Source organism: Oryctolagus cuniculus, chromosome 3 (genome assembly GCF_964237555.1).
Source record: "Oryctolagus cuniculus chromosome 3, mOryCun1.1, whole genome shotgun sequence".
Classification (NCBI taxonomy): Eukaryota; Metazoa; Chordata; class Mammalia; order Lagomorpha; family Leporidae; genus Oryctolagus; species Oryctolagus cuniculus.
In genome coordinates, this window is record NC_091434.1 from 180,501,789 (window position 1) to 180,520,954 (window position 19,166).

General features: G+C 48.3%; 1 protein-coding gene and 2 long non-coding RNA genes across 3 annotated transcripts; all 3 read right to left on the bottom strand.

The window, feature by feature from the left end:
- On the bottom strand, positions 1 to 5,042 carry LOC138849086 (uncharacterized). The gene is made up of 2 exons (XR_011387504.1): positions 2,566 to 5,042; positions 1 to 510 (listed from the first exon to the last, which is right to left on the bottom strand). It is a non-coding gene; the product is annotated as an uncharacterized lncRNA (long non-coding RNA).
- A 1,009-nt stretch (positions 5,043 to 6,051) lies between these two features.
- On the bottom strand, positions 6,052 to 10,874 carry LOC138843259 (glutathione S-transferase kappa 1-like). Its single transcript, XM_070071383.1, has 8 exons — positions 10,599 to 10,874; positions 10,144 to 10,225; positions 9,826 to 9,951; positions 9,426 to 9,526; positions 9,309 to 9,344; positions 7,628 to 7,744; positions 7,161 to 7,254; positions 6,052 to 6,847 (listed from the first exon to the last, which is right to left on the bottom strand). Exons 1-8 carry the CDS (start codon positions 10,668 to 10,670, stop codon positions 6,804 to 6,806), a joined length of 672 nt encoding a protein of 223 aa, XP_069927484.1. The 5' UTR covers positions 10,671 to 10,874; the 3' UTR covers positions 6,052 to 6,803.
- Positions 10,875 to 14,101: 3,227 nt separating this feature from the next.
- LOC138849087 (uncharacterized) lies at positions 14,102 to 18,732 on the bottom strand. Its single transcript, XR_011387506.1, has 2 exons — positions 16,651 to 18,732; positions 14,102 to 14,604 (listed from the first exon to the last, which is right to left on the bottom strand). It is a non-coding gene; the product is annotated as an uncharacterized lncRNA (long non-coding RNA).
- Between the last annotated feature and the right edge of the window lie 434 nt (positions 18,733 to 19,166).

Genomic DNA, 19,166 nt, shown 5'->3' on the forward strand with positions numbered 1-19,166 from the left:
TTTTTTTTTTTTTTTCGTAAAGATTTATTTTATTTATTTGAAAGATAGAGTTACAGAGAGAGGTAGAGACAGAGAGGGATCTTCCATCTGCTGGTTCACTCCCCAGATGAGCTGGGCAGATCCAAAGCCAGGAGCTCCTTTCAGGTTTCCCACACGGGTGCAGACTTGGGCCGTCTTCTACTGCTTTCCCAGGCCATAGCAGAGAGCTGGAGCTGAAGTGGAGCAGCTGGGACTTGAACCAGTGCCCATATGGGATGCCAGCGCTGCAGGCCAGGGCTTTAATCTTCCGTGCCACAGCGCTGGCCTGTGGAGTTATGGCTTTTCAGGAAGAGTATCCCAGAGGTGGAATGAGCTTCTCCTCACATCATAGCAAAGGGCAGTCGCTGGTGATGTTAACTTTGATCCCTTGGTTCAGGTGGAGGAATGACTGTCAAGTTTCTCCACTGTCAACTTGTGGTGGGGTTGCTGGGTCAAGGTGTCATCCAATGGCCGGATCCAGGGTTTGTTCTCCTTCACAACAAGAAATTCAAGGAGGAGACTTTGGTAAAGTTAGCAGAGGAACAATGTTTATTTGCATGCAAAGCGTAAGTACCCATTCCAGAGAAAGTTTGGGCATGCTAGAAGGTAAGCTCTACTCAAAAATGTTCAAGGTCATCTCTGTGTGTGATCTAGAGATATTGGGGGTGCTGTCTGGGGCTGAGTTTAATTGCATATTCATAGGAGGCAGGGTTTGGGGATGGAATCTGAGTATCACCTATTTCTCTGCCCGCCTCCCTTTGCCAATCTCAGAAGTGTCATGGTATCAGGTGTATTATGGGAATAGGAGTGTCAGCTATGGTAATTTTATCATAATGACATTGTTAACTGAAGGTCATCTCAGGGATGCAGTCAGCAGCCGTGCTGGTTATTTTTGGCTGGTGCTGGTTCTGAGTGATAGTTTCTCCAAAACTGTGATTTTATGCTGCATGCCAGGGGAGGGAGGAATGAAGTCGAATTGGGGATGGGGAGGGGAGAGTTTGAGTAGCACAGGTGGGGCTTCAAGGAGGGTATGGGGACCTCAGCTCTCCTTGCCGACTACCTCCTTGTTTACACCAGAGTCACCATTTCTCCCTTTCCACACTCTATTCTTTGGGGTTACTCAGTGCAGGGTGAGGATGGGGAGTTGGAGAGAGTCAATTCACCTTCTGAAGGGTAGAACATGAAAGGACTGGTCATGTGTTAAAACACCACAGCAATTAAGAGATGTTTATAGCTTTGCAAATAATCCACGGCTTCAACATTCACCAACAATTATAGCATCCAGCAGTGGATCTTGCCTTCAGCCATTGTGACTGTGAGATTCAATGATTTTCTATTTCTTCTTTTTTTAAGATTTATTTTATTTATTTGAAAGACAGAGTTACAGAAAGAGGTAGAGACAGAGAGAGGTCTTCCATCTGCTGGTTCACTCCCCAGATGGCCACAATGGCTGGAGCTACGCCGATCCGAAGCCAGGAGCCAGGAGCTTCTTCCAAGTCTCCCACATGGGTGCAGGGGCCCAAGGACTTGGGCCATCTTCTTCTGCTATCCCAGACCATAGCAGAGAGCTGGATGAGAAGAGGAGCAGCTGGCACTAGAACCGGCACCCATATGGGATGCTGGTGCTTCAGGCCAGGGTTTTATCCCGCTGCGCCACAGCGCCGGCCCCAATTTTCTATTTCTTTCATTTCTTCTACATTTAATTGTTGGAACTCTTGGGGCTGGCATTGTATCATAGTGGGTTAAGCCACTGCCTGCAACATCTGTATCCCATATGGGTGCTGGTTCATGTCCTGGCTGCTTCACTTCTAATCCAGCTCCCCATTGATATGCCTGGGAAAGCAGCTGAGGGTGGCCCAGGTTCTTGGGCCTCAGCACCCATATGGGAGACCCTGTTGAATCTCTTGGCTCCTGGCTTTGGCCTGGTCCAGGCCTGGCTCTTGCAACCATTTGAGAAGGAAGATCTCCCTCTCTCTCTCTCTCTCTCTCTCTCTCTCTCTTTCTTTCTGTGTGTGTGTGTCTGTGTGTGTGTGTCTCCCTTTCTCTGTAATTCTGCCTTTCAAATAAAAAATAAATCTTTTTAAAAAGATCATTGGAATTATTATGAAAGGAGAGTTATCCTTTCTTCTCATTTATTTACTTACTCAGTCTGTTATTTATATCAGTGTGGAATCAGGGACATTTTACCTATCATAGGACATTGGTCTAAGTCTATATACCCTACCTCCATATGGCATTATTATTACTATTATTACTATGTGGGGTACTGTTGTGGATAATATAGAGTGGGAACAACAACGAAAATATATACACTACTATGTGTGATTAAATTCATATTGACGAGGGGATATCTAGTGTTTAAAGAAAATCTGTATAGACAAATTAAATGGAATATTTCATTGGAGCAAAGAAGGATGCAAAACTGAGAAGCACTCCTCACCAGAGAAAGTTCACAAAGCTCCTCCACAAAGTGGGCAGTGCGTGTTTATAGACAGAACAGGAAAGTCAAATACAGAAACAGCTTGGCTGACAAGAGGTGGCGTCTACCTTATTTGGACATGGGCTCATCAGTGGAACGTCTGTGATTGGCTGAAGTCTGGCTCCTTGTCATTGACACCTGGCTCTTTTAGGAAAAAGAGACTCCTAAGGTAAAGTTCAGTTTTTTCATACACTAAGTTAGATTGCAGCTCATTTTGCAAGAACTGAACATACTGAGACAACCTCAGGCCAATAGCTCCTGCTTGTTTAATTTAACCTAAATATTGATTAGAACAGTTGAACCAAGAAACCATGGTGTAAGTAAATTATTTAAAGCAGCTGAAGGACTCAGCAGAGGAACTCAACATGACAGAATTGGAGGAGGGAGAGAAAGAGTGGTGAACGAAAGCCAAATACTCATCTTTCGTAGATGAGCCAGTCATATCATCTGCACGTGAAACCTCAACAAGTCGAACTTTAATCATGCAATTTGGAGTTAATGATTGACAAGTGATTAAATAAATGATCATTTAGAACTCATTTAAAAATGAATTGCTTTTTGGGGCTGACATAGTGGCACAGTGGCTTAAGCCATCATCTACAACGCTTGCATTCTATATGAGCTCCAGGTAGAGTTTTGGCTCCTCTACTTCTAATCCAGCTCCCTGCTAATGTGCCTGGGAAAGCAGCAGATGATGGCCTAAGTGCTTGGGCCCCTGCCACCCATGTGGGAAATGCAAAGGGAGTTCTAGGTTCCTGGTTTTGCCTGGCCCAGCCCTGGCCCTTGTGGCCATTTGGGGAGTGAACCAGTAGGTGGAAGATTCTCTCTCTCTCTCTCTCTCTCTCTCTCTCTCTCTTTCTCACTCTCTCTCTCTCTTTGTCCCTCTAACTATGTGTGACTCTGCCTTTCAAACAAAGAAATCTTTAAAAAGTGAATTGCATTTCAATTCAGTAAGAGATGGTATTGAGAGAACTGGGAGATTTCAACAAAATGTAGTTGGACCCATACCTTAGACTTTGCACTTGGAACAACTTTAAATGGGCCAAATATTCAAATGTTTTTAAAAAGAAACCAGTAGAGTACTTGAGGGACTTATGGAAAAACTATAAATCTAGGAGTACAGACTTTCCTGCTACCTGTAATACCAATTAGAAAAACTTTAATAAGAGAGCGATACCACTAGGAAAAGAGGGCAGATTGGTGCCTCCTCACACAGGGCACCAAAATGTTAGGAAAAAGAGTGCAGAACAGAGAGGAGACAGATACAAACTCACAGCCAGACCCAGTTTATTCAGAGAAAGTAAATCCGCAGAGGTTGACCAACTGCCATCATACTCACAGACCAAACACAGGGCAGAGGCCTCGACCCAGCAGGCTGGGCCCTTTTATATCTTAGGTGGGCTGGGGTGCGGCGGGGGGCGGGGGGTGGGTAGTAGGCAGAGATGAGCTTCTCCATAATGGCTCTTTTATTTTTTAAAGATTCATTTTATTTATTTGGAAGATAGAGTTACAGAGAGAGGTAGAAACATCTGATTCACTCCACAGATGGCTGCAACGGCCGGAGCTGCACCAATCCGGGCCAGGAACCAGGGGCTTCTTCCGGGTCTCCCACAAGGGTACAGGGGCCCAAGCACTTGGGCCATCTTCTACTGATTTTGCAGGCCACAGCAGAGAGCTGGGCAGGAAGCAGAGCAGCTGGGACTAGAAGTGGCGCCCATATGGGATACTGGCTCTTCAGGCCAGGGCTTTAACCCGCTGGGCCACAGCGCCGGCCCACATACTGGTTCTTCAGGTGTGGCCCACTGGCTTCCAAACCTGGGGAAGAATACAGGAGCTGGGGTGGGGAACAACACAGGGTGTGAGATGGAGTTGATCTCTTGAAAGAAGGCAGAGGTAGGGGCTGGCACTGTGGTGCAGCGGGTTAAAGCCCTGGTAAGCGCCGGCATCCCACATGGGTGCTGGTTCTAGTCCTGGCTGCTCCACTTCTGCTCCAGCTCCCTGCTATGGCCTGGGAAAGCAGTAGAAGATGGCCCAAGAGTTTGGGCCCCTGCGCCCGAGTGGGAGACCCCGAAAAAGCTCCTGGCTCCTGGCTTTGGATTGGCACAGCTCTGGCCATTGCGGCCATTTGCCTCTCCCCTGTCTAACTCTGACTTTCCAATAAATAAAGAAATCTTAAAAAAAAAAAAAGATATCTCAACTTCTTAAAAAAAAAAAAGGCAGGGATAACAAGAAACCTTAACTACCATACAGAAATTGGTAGTTAAAATTACACTCTGGGGAGGGGAGACTGCTGGGAAGGTGGGGATTGGAAGTGCGTCATGGGAGAGTAAGGTTTGCTCACATCTCAGTATGACACAAGGAGCAGGCAGTAAATGCTTGTCATATCATTTATGGGCAATTGGTGGATACTGAGTCAATGACTCAGATCTTATGATCCCCGATCTCCCTCAATTCTCTTTCCCTGCCCCAAACACCATTTTTCGTCTTTTCCAGGATGATACAGCTACTCAGTCACACCCTTGAACATGGGCTTAGTTTTCCCCAGTTACTGGAGGGGCTCTCTAGGCCAGGGCTGATGGCAGGAGATGAGTCAGGAGCACGAACCAGCTGGCTTTCCAGCCTCTCTACTCCATTCTTCCGCAGGTCTGAGTCACTACTCTTCCTGCGTTCACTTACACTTGTACCTAGGAATCAGTTTGAAAGACTGACTCCTCGGAGAAGGAAAACAATGGACCCCCAAACCCTGCCTTCCACTTGGACTTTTACTTTCATTCTGAACCTCATTTACATGTCATATTTATGTATTACTAATATTTGATAGCTGTTCTTTCGGTGATTTAAAAATAGACATTAACTACAGTTACCACGATGTGCAGATTTCTCAACTGTATTATTGTAACTGTAACTTTATTTGCTTTGAGCAACATCTCACCATGTCAGCATTTGGAAATTATATTTACTATTTGTGTTAAGTTCTACTCTTTTAGATTATACATATAAATGAGACCTTTTGGTTTATACACTTTGGTATCTTCTTTTTTTTAAATTAAAGGTTCATTAAATTAAGGTTCATCATGTTGTCACAAATGACATAATTTTTCTTCTTTAAGACTGAATAATATTAAGTTTGTATAAATTTTGTGGAGAATACGGATTAAAAAATAAAGTTTATCACAGTGCAGAAAAAAAGGCTTTTTAAGATTTATTTTATTTACTTGAAACGAAGAGTTAGAGAGAAACAAAGGGAGAGACGAAGAGGTCTTCAATCCGCTGGTTCACTGCCCAAATGGCCACAATACAGCAAGGGCTGGGCGAGACTGGAGCCAGGAGCTTCATTCCAGGTCTCCCATGTGGGTGCGGGGGCCCAAATGCTTGGCCATCTTCACTGCCTTCCCAGGCTAATCAGCAGAGCTAGATTGGAAGCGGAGCAGCCAGGACTCGGTCCTGGGCCCACATTGGGACACCAGCATCACATGTGGCAGCTTTATCCACTGTGCCACAATGCCAGCCCCCAGAAAAGTTTTGAAACTCATGCCACAAGTATATATACCACATTTTCTTTCTTTCTTTTTCTTTATTTTTTTTTTTTTTGACAGGCAGAGTTAGACAGTGAGAGAGAGAGAGAGAGAGAGAAAGGTCTTCCTTTTCCATTGGTTCACCCCCATGGCTGCCATGGCCCGTGTGCTGTGGCTGGTGCGCTGTGCCGATCCGAAGCCAGGAGCCAGGTGCTTCCTCCTGGTCTCCCATGCGGGTGCAGGGCCCAAGCACTTGGGCCATCCTCCACTGCGCTCCCGGGCCACAGCAGAGAGCTGGACTGGAAGAGGAGTAACCAGGACAGAACTGGCCCCCCAACCGGGGCTAAAACCCTGGGTGCCTGGGCCACAGGCGGAGGATTAGCCTAGTGAGCCGTGGTGCCGGCCCTTCCACATTTACTTTATCATTCATGGACAGGTGGACACTTAAACTGTTTCCACAATTTGGCTGACACTGAGACGATCATGACAGTGCAGGTATCTTTTTCACATACTTTTGGATTTCGTATTTCTTTTGGACATAGAATCCGAGTGGATAATTCAGTAGTTCTGTTTTAAATTCTTTGAGGAACAACCATACCATTCTCCATCAGGCTGTATTCCTGGTAGATGCCCTTCCTGGCACCCCTGAGGGAAGTGGGGATGTGAATCCCCAAGGCCACAGGAGATACCTCCAACCGACAGAGAAACCCGATCCCAGTACCATAGTGGAGGAGTGGTTCAGTAGAAGCTCTGCACTTCTGAACAGGAGTTTCCCCAGGGCAGTCTCAAAGTCAGGCATTCAGGGCTGGAGGCACAGGGCCCATCCACTTCTCTCCTGGATGAAGAAATTCACATTAGTCCGCACACGATTCTTAGGTGTGCTGACAGCACAGGGTGGCCCAAGGGGCCATGGCTTTCTAGGAAGAGCCCTGCTGGCTTCAACACCAGAGGCCTCCTTTTCTCAGATGGGATGGAGGCTGGGGAGGGGCATCCCTCCACATTCAGCTTTGAGCAGCATGCCTGTACAAGACCATGTTGTTGGAATTGCAAGGACATTCTTTTTGCTCTGAACCTCTTCTTCTGTTCACATGGAATAACAGGGGTGGGACTGGGATCACAGTTAGTTAGGTGTGGAACTTTTAACTTACCCAGCAGGTGCGCCAGTAACTCCATGCGGTCAGAGCCAAATAACATGTGGGTCTGGCCATCCACGTGAGCCACGGTGATAGGTAGCCCAAAGGCCTGCAGAAAGCAGTTACAGTGCAGGGAGGAAGACGATGGAGCAGGTGCTATAGGGTTGGGGCTGAAGCCTTCCAGACAAGTACTGTCTGGGCTCACAGAAGCAAAGCAGCCAGAGGTGACTGATACGAGGCTCCATGGCCTCAGGTGCAACTTCTGTGTCTAAGTCTCAGATGTGTTATGCTTCCCTCACCATCTAACCCTTTCCCTTCCTCCCCCTAGGCTCAGGCAGAAGAAGGGGGAAGAGGAGGGGCGTCCGGGAAGACACAGGGAGACGCAGGCTGGGAAGGGGCCTTTTGGACAGGAAAGCGGGACACAGCCAGAGAGTCTGTCTCTGTCTTCAGGGTGCGGGTTGGGAAGACACACAGCTGCTCACCCCGTATCTGCAGGCTGCCTCCGTGGTCTCCCTGAGCTGGTTCTTCACCTGCGGTGTGGCTGTCTTCTCTAGCAGTGCTCGGGCGTCCTCTGCAGACATACCAGCCCTCTCTGCAGCCTGAGGGCAGGTGGTGGGAGGACAGCCATGTCAGCGTTGTGGGGCCTGGAGCTCTGGAGAAAACTCGGGGGTTTCCATCTCTGCACTAAAGTATTCTTGGCAATGCCCTCATCTGCCACAAGTGTGGATCTCTTCCTTTAGCCCAAACCTTCAAATGAGTGGATGCAGCAGAGGGTGAGTCACTCACAGAAACTGAATGTGGGGGTCCTGGGGAACATAGCCTGACCGCTTCCTTTCACAAATGCCTACAGTGGGAGGGGACACGTTTCTTGTTCAGAGGTACAGAGCCTGTCTTTAGCAGAGCCAATGCTAGAAGCCAGGTCCCCAGAATTCAAGCCCAGGGCACTTGCGTTTCCTATTTTAGAATTCTGTAGTCTCTCATGCTGTCTGAACTAAGGGTTGGGCTCTCATCCCAGGAACTATCCTGGGACCTCACAAGGATCCACAAGGCTGCAGCCACTGCCTGGCTTCCAGGGAATGACCAGGCTTCATTAGGGCTTGTTGCTACTTGGGGCTCAATGGTTCTCATGAGAACCTTCTTGGACAATTTTGAAAATCCCGCCATGCATTCTTTTCTAGAATGTTTGCATCAGACTTTATGAGGGGGTGAGGCTAACACACAGCCTCTGCAACCTGACATCCTAGACCCGGAAGGGGATGCACGCAGCCATGCAGTCCATGCCAGTGAGGCACTGCCACTGACCTGGCTAAATGAGGATCGTGTCCCAGACCAAGCATTCAACAATGGATAAAGAGAATGGTCAGGGACACAAAAATAAGGCCAGAATGAAAGGCCATGTAGAATGGAGAACTATACCTTCAAAGAGTTAAAAATGGCATGGCAAATGATTGTTGAATACTCAGTAAAGAAAAAAAGAAGGCTAAAAATCACATATATAGTTTGCAGGAGTAGAGACACTAAAGATGTATTAGCCTGTTTTTGTACATGGATCACATTTTTTCATGTGATGTGACATTTTGTATATTGAAATTGAATGTGCCTCAAGTATTTTATTGTAAACTGGAAGACAAATATTGTAATGCATTGCCTGACTTAATCCCATATGAAAACCCAGCCTTTATGCTCATGTTTTTGGCTGCCTCCAGAGTTCTTTCCATGTGTTCTCACTCAGCTTGTGTATCATTTTGGAATCAGTTATCTCATTTTGTTTTGTTTTTAGCTCCTGCTTTCCAGTCCGCATGTATTAGTGACGTTGTGTTTGCGGCTTCAGACACTCGTGAATTCTCTATCTGTCCCCATCGGAAGCTCTCATTGTTTATCACCTCTCATTTACTTCTTTTATCAAATAAATCCTACCCACACATTGTTTCTTGTGCACCTGCCTTTTCAATCATGAACTATTCTGAGATCAATCATGAACTATTCTTCTGAGAATCCTTAGTTCCAGCTTTTCAGTAATTTCTTCAAACACATTCATCCTTTCTCCCAAAGAAAATGATCTCTTTGGTGTGCTCTCAAATCTATCTATGGGTTCTCTTCACCCCTAAATACCGAGTGACCTCAATCCAGCAACAGCAGTGGGTGTGGGTATGGGACACTCACAGCCAGGATGCTCTGGGGCTCCGTGATATCTTCATCCTGGGAAGGAGAGAACACTCAGCAGGAAAGGGGTGTGGACAGGGAGGGCCTGGAGGGTGGACTGCAGAGTCAAGCCTTCACCCGGGACCAGATGCGCATCCACAATTCCCTGGATACTTTCTTCAGCATCTCTGGCTGTTCGGCGTTCACGGCAGTGAGGAATCGCATGGCAGACAGACTTCCTGTGGAATACAGCCATTCATGGTGAGAGCTCCTCTCTTGTGTCCTGATGGAGGGCCTCCCTTTTCCCGCTTCTGACACTGCCCCAGACAATCACCTGCAGCCTCTCACCCGCGGTTCTCCTACCCAACTCGCCCTGCTCCTCCTCCCCTCCTTTTACCCTTTGCCCACCCAGCTGGGGGCCTGAAGCTCCCCAACTGTGCTCCAAGGAAGGCTGTCCCAGGCCCCCAATTCCTGCACTTCGTTCTCTTCACTTCTCTGCCCTCAACGTGAGTGTCAGCCCGCATCCCACTCTGTTCACCTTTTCCAACAAGCCCAGAGAAATCCTTTGGGAATCGGACGGGAACCTGGAACAGCTGCTGCAGGCGCTGAAGGTCGCTTCTCATGTACTGTGTTTTGCGGGGAATCTCGGCTGGAGGCAGGTTTCCTGGCAGGGGACAGGTGGGTGCCCCGGTGAGAGAAGACCTAGGGGTCCCAGGCGTGGAGGGACCCGTCCTGGGTCTCAGGCAGAGGACAAATGACTGGCTGAGGTGCCACTGAAAGACCAGTTGAGGACAGCTTCTCTGAGACACAGATCTCCACCCGGTCCCAGGCCCGCTCCCCAAAGGCCTCTTCCTACCGCTGTCTTTCAGGATCCCTCCAAGGAAGCTGGGCCGCAGCTGCAGCTGCACATTCCAGAGCTTCTGATACCGGCACAGCACCTGTGGCGCGAGGAGGGCCAGCGGGTCAGGCCAAGACTGAAGGGCCGGCGATGGCAGCCGATCCGCTGAGGCCCCACGCGCGGGGCCCGGTCCCCGGGGCGCCCTGCAACCCTCCATGCACTCCTGGAAACGCACTCCAGGACCCAGGCGCCGGCGGGCGCTTCCCATGCTCCTGACCCCAATGCTGCCAGCGGGGCCAGGGGTGGCTGGACCCCTCCATCCGCTGGAGCTGCACCGTGGGGAACTATATCCTCTCAGGAAGCAAAGGCTCATCTTGGGACCGGGCTCTACCCTGCACAACAGCGCACTGCGGCCGGGACCCCTCCCTGTGCCCTCGCCCCCCAGGCCTTGCCGAGGGGCTTCCGCGGGTCACCTCGAAGCCCAGCCAGGAGTAGGGGGACAGCACATCGTAGAAGAGCTCCAGGCTGCGCGGCAGGGGCCCCATGCTGCAGCTCCTGTGGGCTCAGGTCACGGCAAAGTTCAAGGTGAAGCAGGCCCGGCAAAAGAGCCGCGCCCGTGACCTTCCTTAGGAGCCCAGCGGGCTACGTGAAACTTCCGGCCTGCCCGGGTGCACCGCCCAGGGCGCTGGCCGCGCAGCCGCAGTCGCGAGAAACTGCCCAGGGCCCATCCAGGCGGCGGGGAGTGAGGCGGGGCCCGAGCGGCGGGGCCGAGGGAGGGGCGGGGCGGGAGGTGGGGCGAGGTGCAAGGGGCGGGGCCGAGGACTGGGCGAGCCGCGTGTGCCCAGCAGGGGTGCAGCGGGGAGGGACCCACAGGATGGTGCGGGGCGTGAGGTGGGGCCCGAGGGGCGGCGGCGGGGTGGGGCGTGAGGTGGGACCGAGGGCCGGGCCGAGGGAGGGCGGGGCGTGAGATGGCCCAAGGGGCGGGGCCGAGGGCGGGGCGGGGCGTGAGGTGGGGCCGAGGGGGGCGGGGCCGAGCGGGGCGTTAGGTGGATCCGAGGGGCGGGCCCGAAGGTGGGCGGGGCCGAGGGCGGGGCGAGCCGCGGGTGCCCCGCGGGCAGCAGAAGGAGATCACAGGGCCCTGCAGTAGGTGTGGCGAGTAGGACGCCAGGCACCTGGCTCGCCGCCCTGTTCTGGGGTGGATTCAGGGTCGCAGACGGGGTCTGAGCGTCCTGCAGCGCAGCTCAGGTCGCTGTGCTGCCCTTTGGGCAGGCCCCTGGCCCCCTGTGCACCTCATATCGTCCATCTGTCCTGCAAATGGGGCTGCACACCACCCAGGTCGGGTGGAGTTCTGATGATCGGAGGGGCTGCAGTAACCGTCGCCTACTAGGACTGCGCCTTGGTAGCTGCGTGAACTGCTTGGGAGGGCCAGAGTAAGAAGTTCCCAAGTTACAGACTTCTTGGGGTCCCTTTCTCAGAGTTTGGCGCAGTGCCTGGCACATACTTGACAATCAATATATTCTCTTTCTATAGAGTGAAATAAAGAGGGACTATAAGGGCGTAGGGAGGTTTTACTGCAGCAATAACTTTAGGACTTGATCCACTTGTTTGCAAATAGTTTATTGCTTTGTATTAGGCTTACATTTACTGCAAAAAGATAGAATTTTTAAAATCCCCTTAATCTTATTCTTTTTCTTTTTAAAAAGATTTATTTATTTATTTGAAGTCAGAGTTCCACAGAGAGAGGAAGAGACAGAGAGAAGAATCTTCCATCTGCTGGTTCATTCCCCAAGTGGCCACAATGGTCAGATCTGGGCCAGGCCAAAGCCAGGAGTCTGGAGTGTCTTTCAGATCTCTCATGAGGGTGAAGGAGCCCAAGCACTTGGGCTATCTTTTGCTACTTTTCCAGGTGCATTAGCATGGAGCTGGATCGGAAGTGGAGTAATTAGCGTCCATATGGGATTCTGGTGTCATGTGTGGTGGCTTTACCCACTACACCACAATGCCAGCCCCCAAGTTTTTTCTTTACATTACTAAATTTATTGAAAACACATAATATTCTCCTTCTTACTTGTATTCACCAGAAAATTGACTCCAGGCCATCAGGAAACAAGGAAACAAGGAATAGTTCCACATGAAATAGAATATACAATATGGAAAGTTTGTCTACAATGTAAGTCCAATTTCTGTTCCTATTACACCATACCTGATGCTGGGTAATTTGTAACAAAAGGAGGCTAGTTTGCTCACGGTTCTGGAGGCTGAAGTCCAAGATTAGCAGTGCATCTCGGGAGGAGGGCCTTGTGTTGTGTTCAAATAGGGCAGATAGCATCACAGGGCACAAGTGCATGCAACAGTGCTGAGCAGGCATTTTTAGAAGACAAGCAGATGTACCAGAGAGAGAGGGTGCCAGCCTTACTGTGAAACAAGCCAGTTGCCTCCGTAACCAATTCAGCCAGCAAGAGGAGGAAGTTACTGTTGTGATAACAGCATTCATCCTATTTAGCCACCCATTCACTCTTAGAGGTCCTGATACCTCTCCACACGGCTGCATTCAGTACCAAGTCTCAAGATGAGCTTTAGTGGAGACAATCACATTAAACCACAGAAACCAGTAATATTAAAAGTAAGCCAATCACTTACTCTTTTTTAAGATTGATTTTTAATTTATTTGAAAGGCAGAGTTAGAAAGAGAGAGAAGAGAGGTCTTCCATCTGCTGGTTCACTCTGCAAATGGCCACGAGGGCCAAGACTGGGCCAGGCTGAAGCCCGGAGCCTGGAACCCAATTCAGGTTTTCCATGTGGATGATAAGGGCCCAAGAACTTGGGCCATCTTCTCCTGCCTTCCCAGGTATATTTGCTGGGAGCTGGATCAGAAATGGAGCAGCCAGGACTGGAATCTGTGCTCATGTAGGAAGCTGGCATCACAGGCAGTGATTTAACCTCTGAGCCACAACACCAGACCCGTAAAAGCACATACATTTGGAAATAATGTTAGACCTACAGAAGAGTTGTTGGCAGATACGGTAAGTCTCCCTCTTGGCATCGCCAAACATCAGCTTCCAGTTGAGTTGATGGCAGAAAGCTTATTGTGAGAAGTAAAGGAGATGGTGGGAAGGTGAACCTCTTAAAAGGAAACTGCCTCTCGAGAAGAGGTTTGCTAAGCCTTTTACAGCGAGGCATTTGGGATTGTCCAGGATGTAGAAAGGGGAGAAAAGAGGGCCCTGCGTGCTTGCAGTGTGCATCTTTATATGTTGTATGTTCACAATTACGACTCCAAGTAGTTTCTGAAGCTTGTGTGTGTGTGGTGGTCTGCTGCTTCATGAGAACAGTGTTGAGAAGTCAGCTTTTCCTGGAACATCCTTTGAAAAACAAGCACAATTCTCACTGCTCCTGCTCCTGTGGTTCCACACTCCCCTGCCCAAGTCCTACAGTCTTGGTCACATGGTAAAGGGATTAGAGTTTCTGATTACTTCTCACTCAGCTCCCCGTAATGTGATGTGTTACATGAATGTGGTATAAAGATGAAACCTGAGAAATTAACATTGGTCCTTTACTGTTAACTAAATTACAGACTTTATTCAGGCTTCATTGGCTTATTCTGTTAATGCTCCTTTTCTGGTCCAGGACTCAATCCAGGATACCACATAGCGTTTACTTGACATGTTTTTAATCTTCTCCTACCTATGAAGATTTCTTGATTTTTGTTTTGTTTTTATTGATAAATAATTTTATAACACATTTATTCATTTGAAGGCAGAGACAGAGAGAGAGAGAGAGCGAGTGAACTCCCATTGGCTGGTTCACTCCCCCGTGCCCTCAAGTGGAGAAGCCAGGAGCCAGGCAGGCTGACACAGAATGTAGAATTGTGTGTCTTACCTGGTGTCTAACTGACCTTCCACCTTTTCTTGTTGACACCTGACCAACATTTTGAAAAGTATTGGTCAGCTGTTCCGAAGGATTGGGGTGGAGTTATGGATTTTTTTTCATAAAGATTTATTTTATTTATTTGAAAGACAGAGTTACAGAGAGAGGTAGAGACAGAGAGGGATCTTCCATCTGCTGGTTCACTCCCCAGATGAGCTGGGCAGATCCAAAGCCAGGAGCTCCTTTCAGGTTTCCCACACGGGTGCAGACTTGGGCCGTCTTCTACTGCTTTCCCAGGCCATAGCAGAGAGCTGGAGCTGAAGTGGAGCAGCTGGGACTTGAACCAGTGCCCATATGGGATGCCAGCGCTGCAGGCCAGGGCTTTAATCTTCCGTGCCACAGCGCTGGCCTGTGGAGTTATGGCTTTTCAGGAAGAGTATCCCAGAGGTGGAATGAGCTTCTCCTCACATCATAGCAAAGGGCAGTCGCTGGTGATGTTAACTTTGATCCCTTGGTTCAGGTGGAGGAATGACTGTCAAGTTTCTCCACTGTCAACTTGTGGTGGGGTTGCTGGGTCAAGGTGTCATCCGATGGCCGGATCCAGGGTTTGTTCTCCTTCACAACAAGAAATTCAAGGAGGAGACTTTGGTAAAGTTAGCAGAGGAACAATGTTTATTTGCATGCAAAGCGTAAGTACCCATTCCAGAGAAAGTTTGGGCATGCTAGAAGGTAAGCTCTACTCAAAAATGTTCAAGGTCATCTCTGTGTGTGATCTAGAGATATTGGGGGTGCTGTCTGGGGCTGAGTTTAATTGCATATTCATAGGAGGCAGGGTTTGGGGATGGAATCTGAGTATCACCTATTTCTCTGCCCGCCTCCCTTTGCCAATCTCAGAAGTGTCATGGTATCAGGTGTATTATGGGAGTAGGAGTGTCAGCTATGGTAATTTTATCATAATGACATTGTTAACTGAAGGTCATCTCAGGGATGCAGTCAGCAGCCGTGCTGGTTATTTTTGGCTGGTGCTGGTTCTGAGTGATAGTTTCTCCAAAACTGTGATTTTATGCTGCATGCCAGGGGAGGGAGGAATGAAGTCGAATTGGGGATGGGGAGGGGAGAGTTTGAGTAGCACAGGTGGGGCTTCAAGGAGGGTATGGGGACCTCAGCTCTCCTTGCCGACTACCTCCTTGTTTACACCAGAGTCACCATTTCTCCCTTTCCACACTCTATTCTTTGGGGTTACTCAGTGCAGGGTGAGGATGGGGAGTTGGAGAGAGTCAATTCACCTTCTGAAGGGTAGAACATGAAAGGACTGGTCATGTGTTAAAACACCACAGCAATTAAGAGATGTTTATAGCTTTGCAAATAATCCACGGCTTCAACATTCACCAACAATTATAGCATCCAGCAGTGGATCTTGCCTTCAGCCATTGTGACTGTGAGATTCAAGTGATTTTCTATTTCTACTTTTTTTAAGATTTATTTTATTTATTTGAAAGACAGAGTTACAGAAAGAGGTAGAGACAGAGAGAGGTCTTCCATCTGCTGGTTCACTCCCCAGATGGCCACAACGGCCGGAGCTACGCCGATCCGAAGCCAGGAGCCAGGAGCTTCTTCCAAGTCTCCCACATGGGTGCAGGGGCCCAAGGACTTGGGCCATCTTCTTCTGCTATCCCAGACCATAGCAGAGAGCTGGATGAGAAGAGGAGCAGCTGGCACTAGAACCGTCACCCATATGGGATGCTGGCGCTTCTGGCCAGGGTTTTAACCTGCTGCGCCACAGCGCCGGCCCCGATTTTCTATTTGTTTCATTTCTTCTACATTTAATTGTTGGAACTCTTGGGGCTGGCATTGTATCATAGTGGGTTAAACCACTGCCTGCAACATCTGTATCCCATATGGGTGCTGGTTCATGTCCTGGCTGCTTCACTTCTAATCCAGCTCCCCATTGATATGCCTGGGAAAGCAGCTGAGGATGGCCCAGGTTCTTGGGCCTCAGCACCCATATGGGAGACCCTGTTGAATCTCTTGGCTCCTGGCTTTGGCCTGGTCCAGCCCTGGCTCTTGCAACCATTTGAGAAGGAAGATCTCCCTCTCTCTCTCTCTCTCTCTTTCTTTCTGTGTGTGTGTGTGTGTGTGTGTGTGTGTCTCCCTTTCTCTGTAATTCTGCCTTTCAAATAAAAAATAAATGTTTTTAAAAAGATCATTGGAATTATTATGAAAGGAGAGTTATCCTTTCTTCTCATTTATTTACTTACTCAGTCTGTTATTTATATCAGTGTGGAATCAGGGACATTTTACCTATCATAGGACATTGGTCTAAGTCTATATACCCTACCTCCATATGGCATTATTATTACTATTATTACTATGTGGGGTACTGTTGTGGATAATATAGAGTGGGAACAACAACGAAAATATATACACTACTATGTGTGATTAAATTCATATTGACGAGGGGATATCTAGTGTTTAAAGAAAATCTGTATAGACAAATTAAATGGAATATTTCATTGGAGCAAAGAAGGATGCAAAACTGAGAAGCACTCCTCACCAGAGAAAGTTCACAAAGCTCCTCCACAAAGTGGGCAGTGCGTGTTTATAGACAGAACAGGAAAGTCAAATACAGAAACAGCTTGGCTGACAAGAGGTGGTGTCTACCTTATTTGGCCATGGGCTCATCAGTGGAACGTCTGTGATTGGCTGAAGTCTGGCTCCTTGTCATTGACACCTGGCTCTTTTAGGAAAAAGAGACTCCTAAGGTAAAGTTCAGTTTTTTCATACACTAAGTTAGATTGCAGCTCATTTTGCAAGAACTGAACATACTGAGACAACCTCAGGCCAATAGCTCCTGCTTGTTTAATTTAACCTAAATATTGATTAGAACAGTTGAACCAAGAAACCATGGTGTAAGTAAATTATTTAAAGCAGCTGAAGGACTCAGCAGAGGAACTCAACATGACAGAATTGGAGGAGGGAGAGAAAGAGTGGTGAACGAAAGCCAAATACTCATCTTTCGTAGATGAGCCAGTCATATCATCTGCACGTGAAACCTCAACAAGTCGAACTTTAATCATGCAATTTGGAGTTAATGATTGACAAGTGATTAAATAAATGATCATTTAGAACTCATTTAAAAATGAATTGCTTTTTGGGGCTGACATAGTGGCACAGTGGCTTAAGCCATCATCTACAACGCTTGCATTCTATATGAGCTCCAGGTAGAGTTTTGGCTCCTCTACTTCTAATCCAGCTCCCTGCTAATGTGCCTGGGAAAGCAGCAGATGATGGCCTAAGTGCTTGGGCCCTGCTACCCATGTGGGAAATGCAAAGGGAGTTCTAGGTTCCTGGTTTTGCCTGGCCCAGCCCTGGCCCTTGTGGCCATTTGGGGAGTGAACCAGTAGGTGGAAGATTCTCTCTCTCTCTCTCTCTCTCTCTGTCTTTGTCCCTCTAACTATGTGTGACTCTGCCTTTCAAACAAAGAAATCTTTAAAAAATGAATTGCATTTCAATTCAGTAAGAGATGGTATTGAGAGAACTGGGAGATTTCAACAAAATGCATTTGGACCCATACCTTAGACTTTGCACTTGGAACAACTTTAGATGGGCCAAATATTCAAATGTTTTTAAAAAGAAACCAGTAGAGTACTTGAGGGACTTATGGAAAAACTATAAATCTAGGAGTACAGACTTTCCTGCTACCTGTAATACCAATTAGAAAAACTTTAATAAGAGAGCGATACCACTAGGAAAAGAGTGCAGATTGGTGCCTCCTCACACAGGGCACCAAAATGTTAGGAAAAAGAGTGCAGAACAGAGAGGAGACAGAACACAAACTCGCAGCCAGAGCCAATTTATTCAGAGAAAGTGAATCCGCAGAGGTTGACCAACTGCCATCATACTCACAGACCAAACACAGGGCAGAGGCCTCGACCCAGCAGGCTGGGCCCTTTTATATCTTAGATGGGCTGGGGTGCAGGTGGGGGGTAGTAGGCAGAGATGAGCTTCTCCATAATGGCTCTTTTATTTTTTAAAGATTCATTTTATTTATTTGGAAGATAGAGTTACAGAGAGAGGTAGAGACATCTGATTCACTCCACAGATGGCCGCAACGGCCGGAGCTGCACCGATCCGGGCCAGGAACCAGGGGCTTCTTCCGGGTCTCCCACAAGGGTACAGGGGCCCAAGCACTTGGGCCATCTTCTACTGATTTTGCAGGCCACAGCAGAGAGTTGGGCAGGAAGCAGAGCAGCTGGGACTACAAGTGGCGCCCATATGGGATACTGGCTCTTCAGGCCAGGGCTTTAACCCGCTGGGCCACAGCGCCGGCCCACATACTGGTTCTTCAGGTGTGGCCCACTGGCTTCCAAACCTGGGGAAGAATACAGGAGCTGGGGTGGGGAACAACACAGGGTGTGAGATGGAGCTGATCTCTTGAAAGAAGGCAGAGGTAGGGGCTGGCACTGTGGTGCAGTGGGTTAAAGCCCTGGTAAGTGCCGGCATCCCACATGGGTGCTGGTTCTAGTCCTGGCTGCTCCACTTCTGCTCCAGCTCCCTGCTATGCCCTGGAAAAGCAGTAGAAGATGGCCCAAGAGTTTGGGCCCCTGCACCCGAGTGGGAGACCCAGAAGAAGCTCCTGGCTCCTGGCTTTGGATTGGCACAGCTCTGGCCATTGCGGCCATTTGCCTCTCCCCTGTCTAACTCTGACTTTCCAATAAATAAATAAATCTTAAAAAAAAAAAAGATATCTCAACTTCTTAAAAAAAAAGGCAGGGATAACAAGAAACCTTAACTACCATACAGAAATTGGTAGTTAAAATTACACTGTGGGTCTTTTTTTTTTTTTCTGTCTGTTATCATGGCAAAGATCAAAAAGTTCGATGACTCAGCATTGGCAGAGAATCTTGGTAAGCCATTCTCTTAGATAATCAATGGGAGTATATATTGGTACAACCTCCAGAGAGGGCAGTTTAGTGACATCTTTGCTTTGCAGATGCACAAACCATTTGACTCAGCATTTTTTTTAATCTTTTATTTAATGAATATAAATTTCCAAAGTACGACTCATGGGTTACAATGGCTTCCCCCCCCCATACCGTCCCTCCCACCCACAACCCTCCCCTTTCCCACTCCCTCTCCCTTTCCATTCACATCAAGATTCATTTTCGATTATCTTA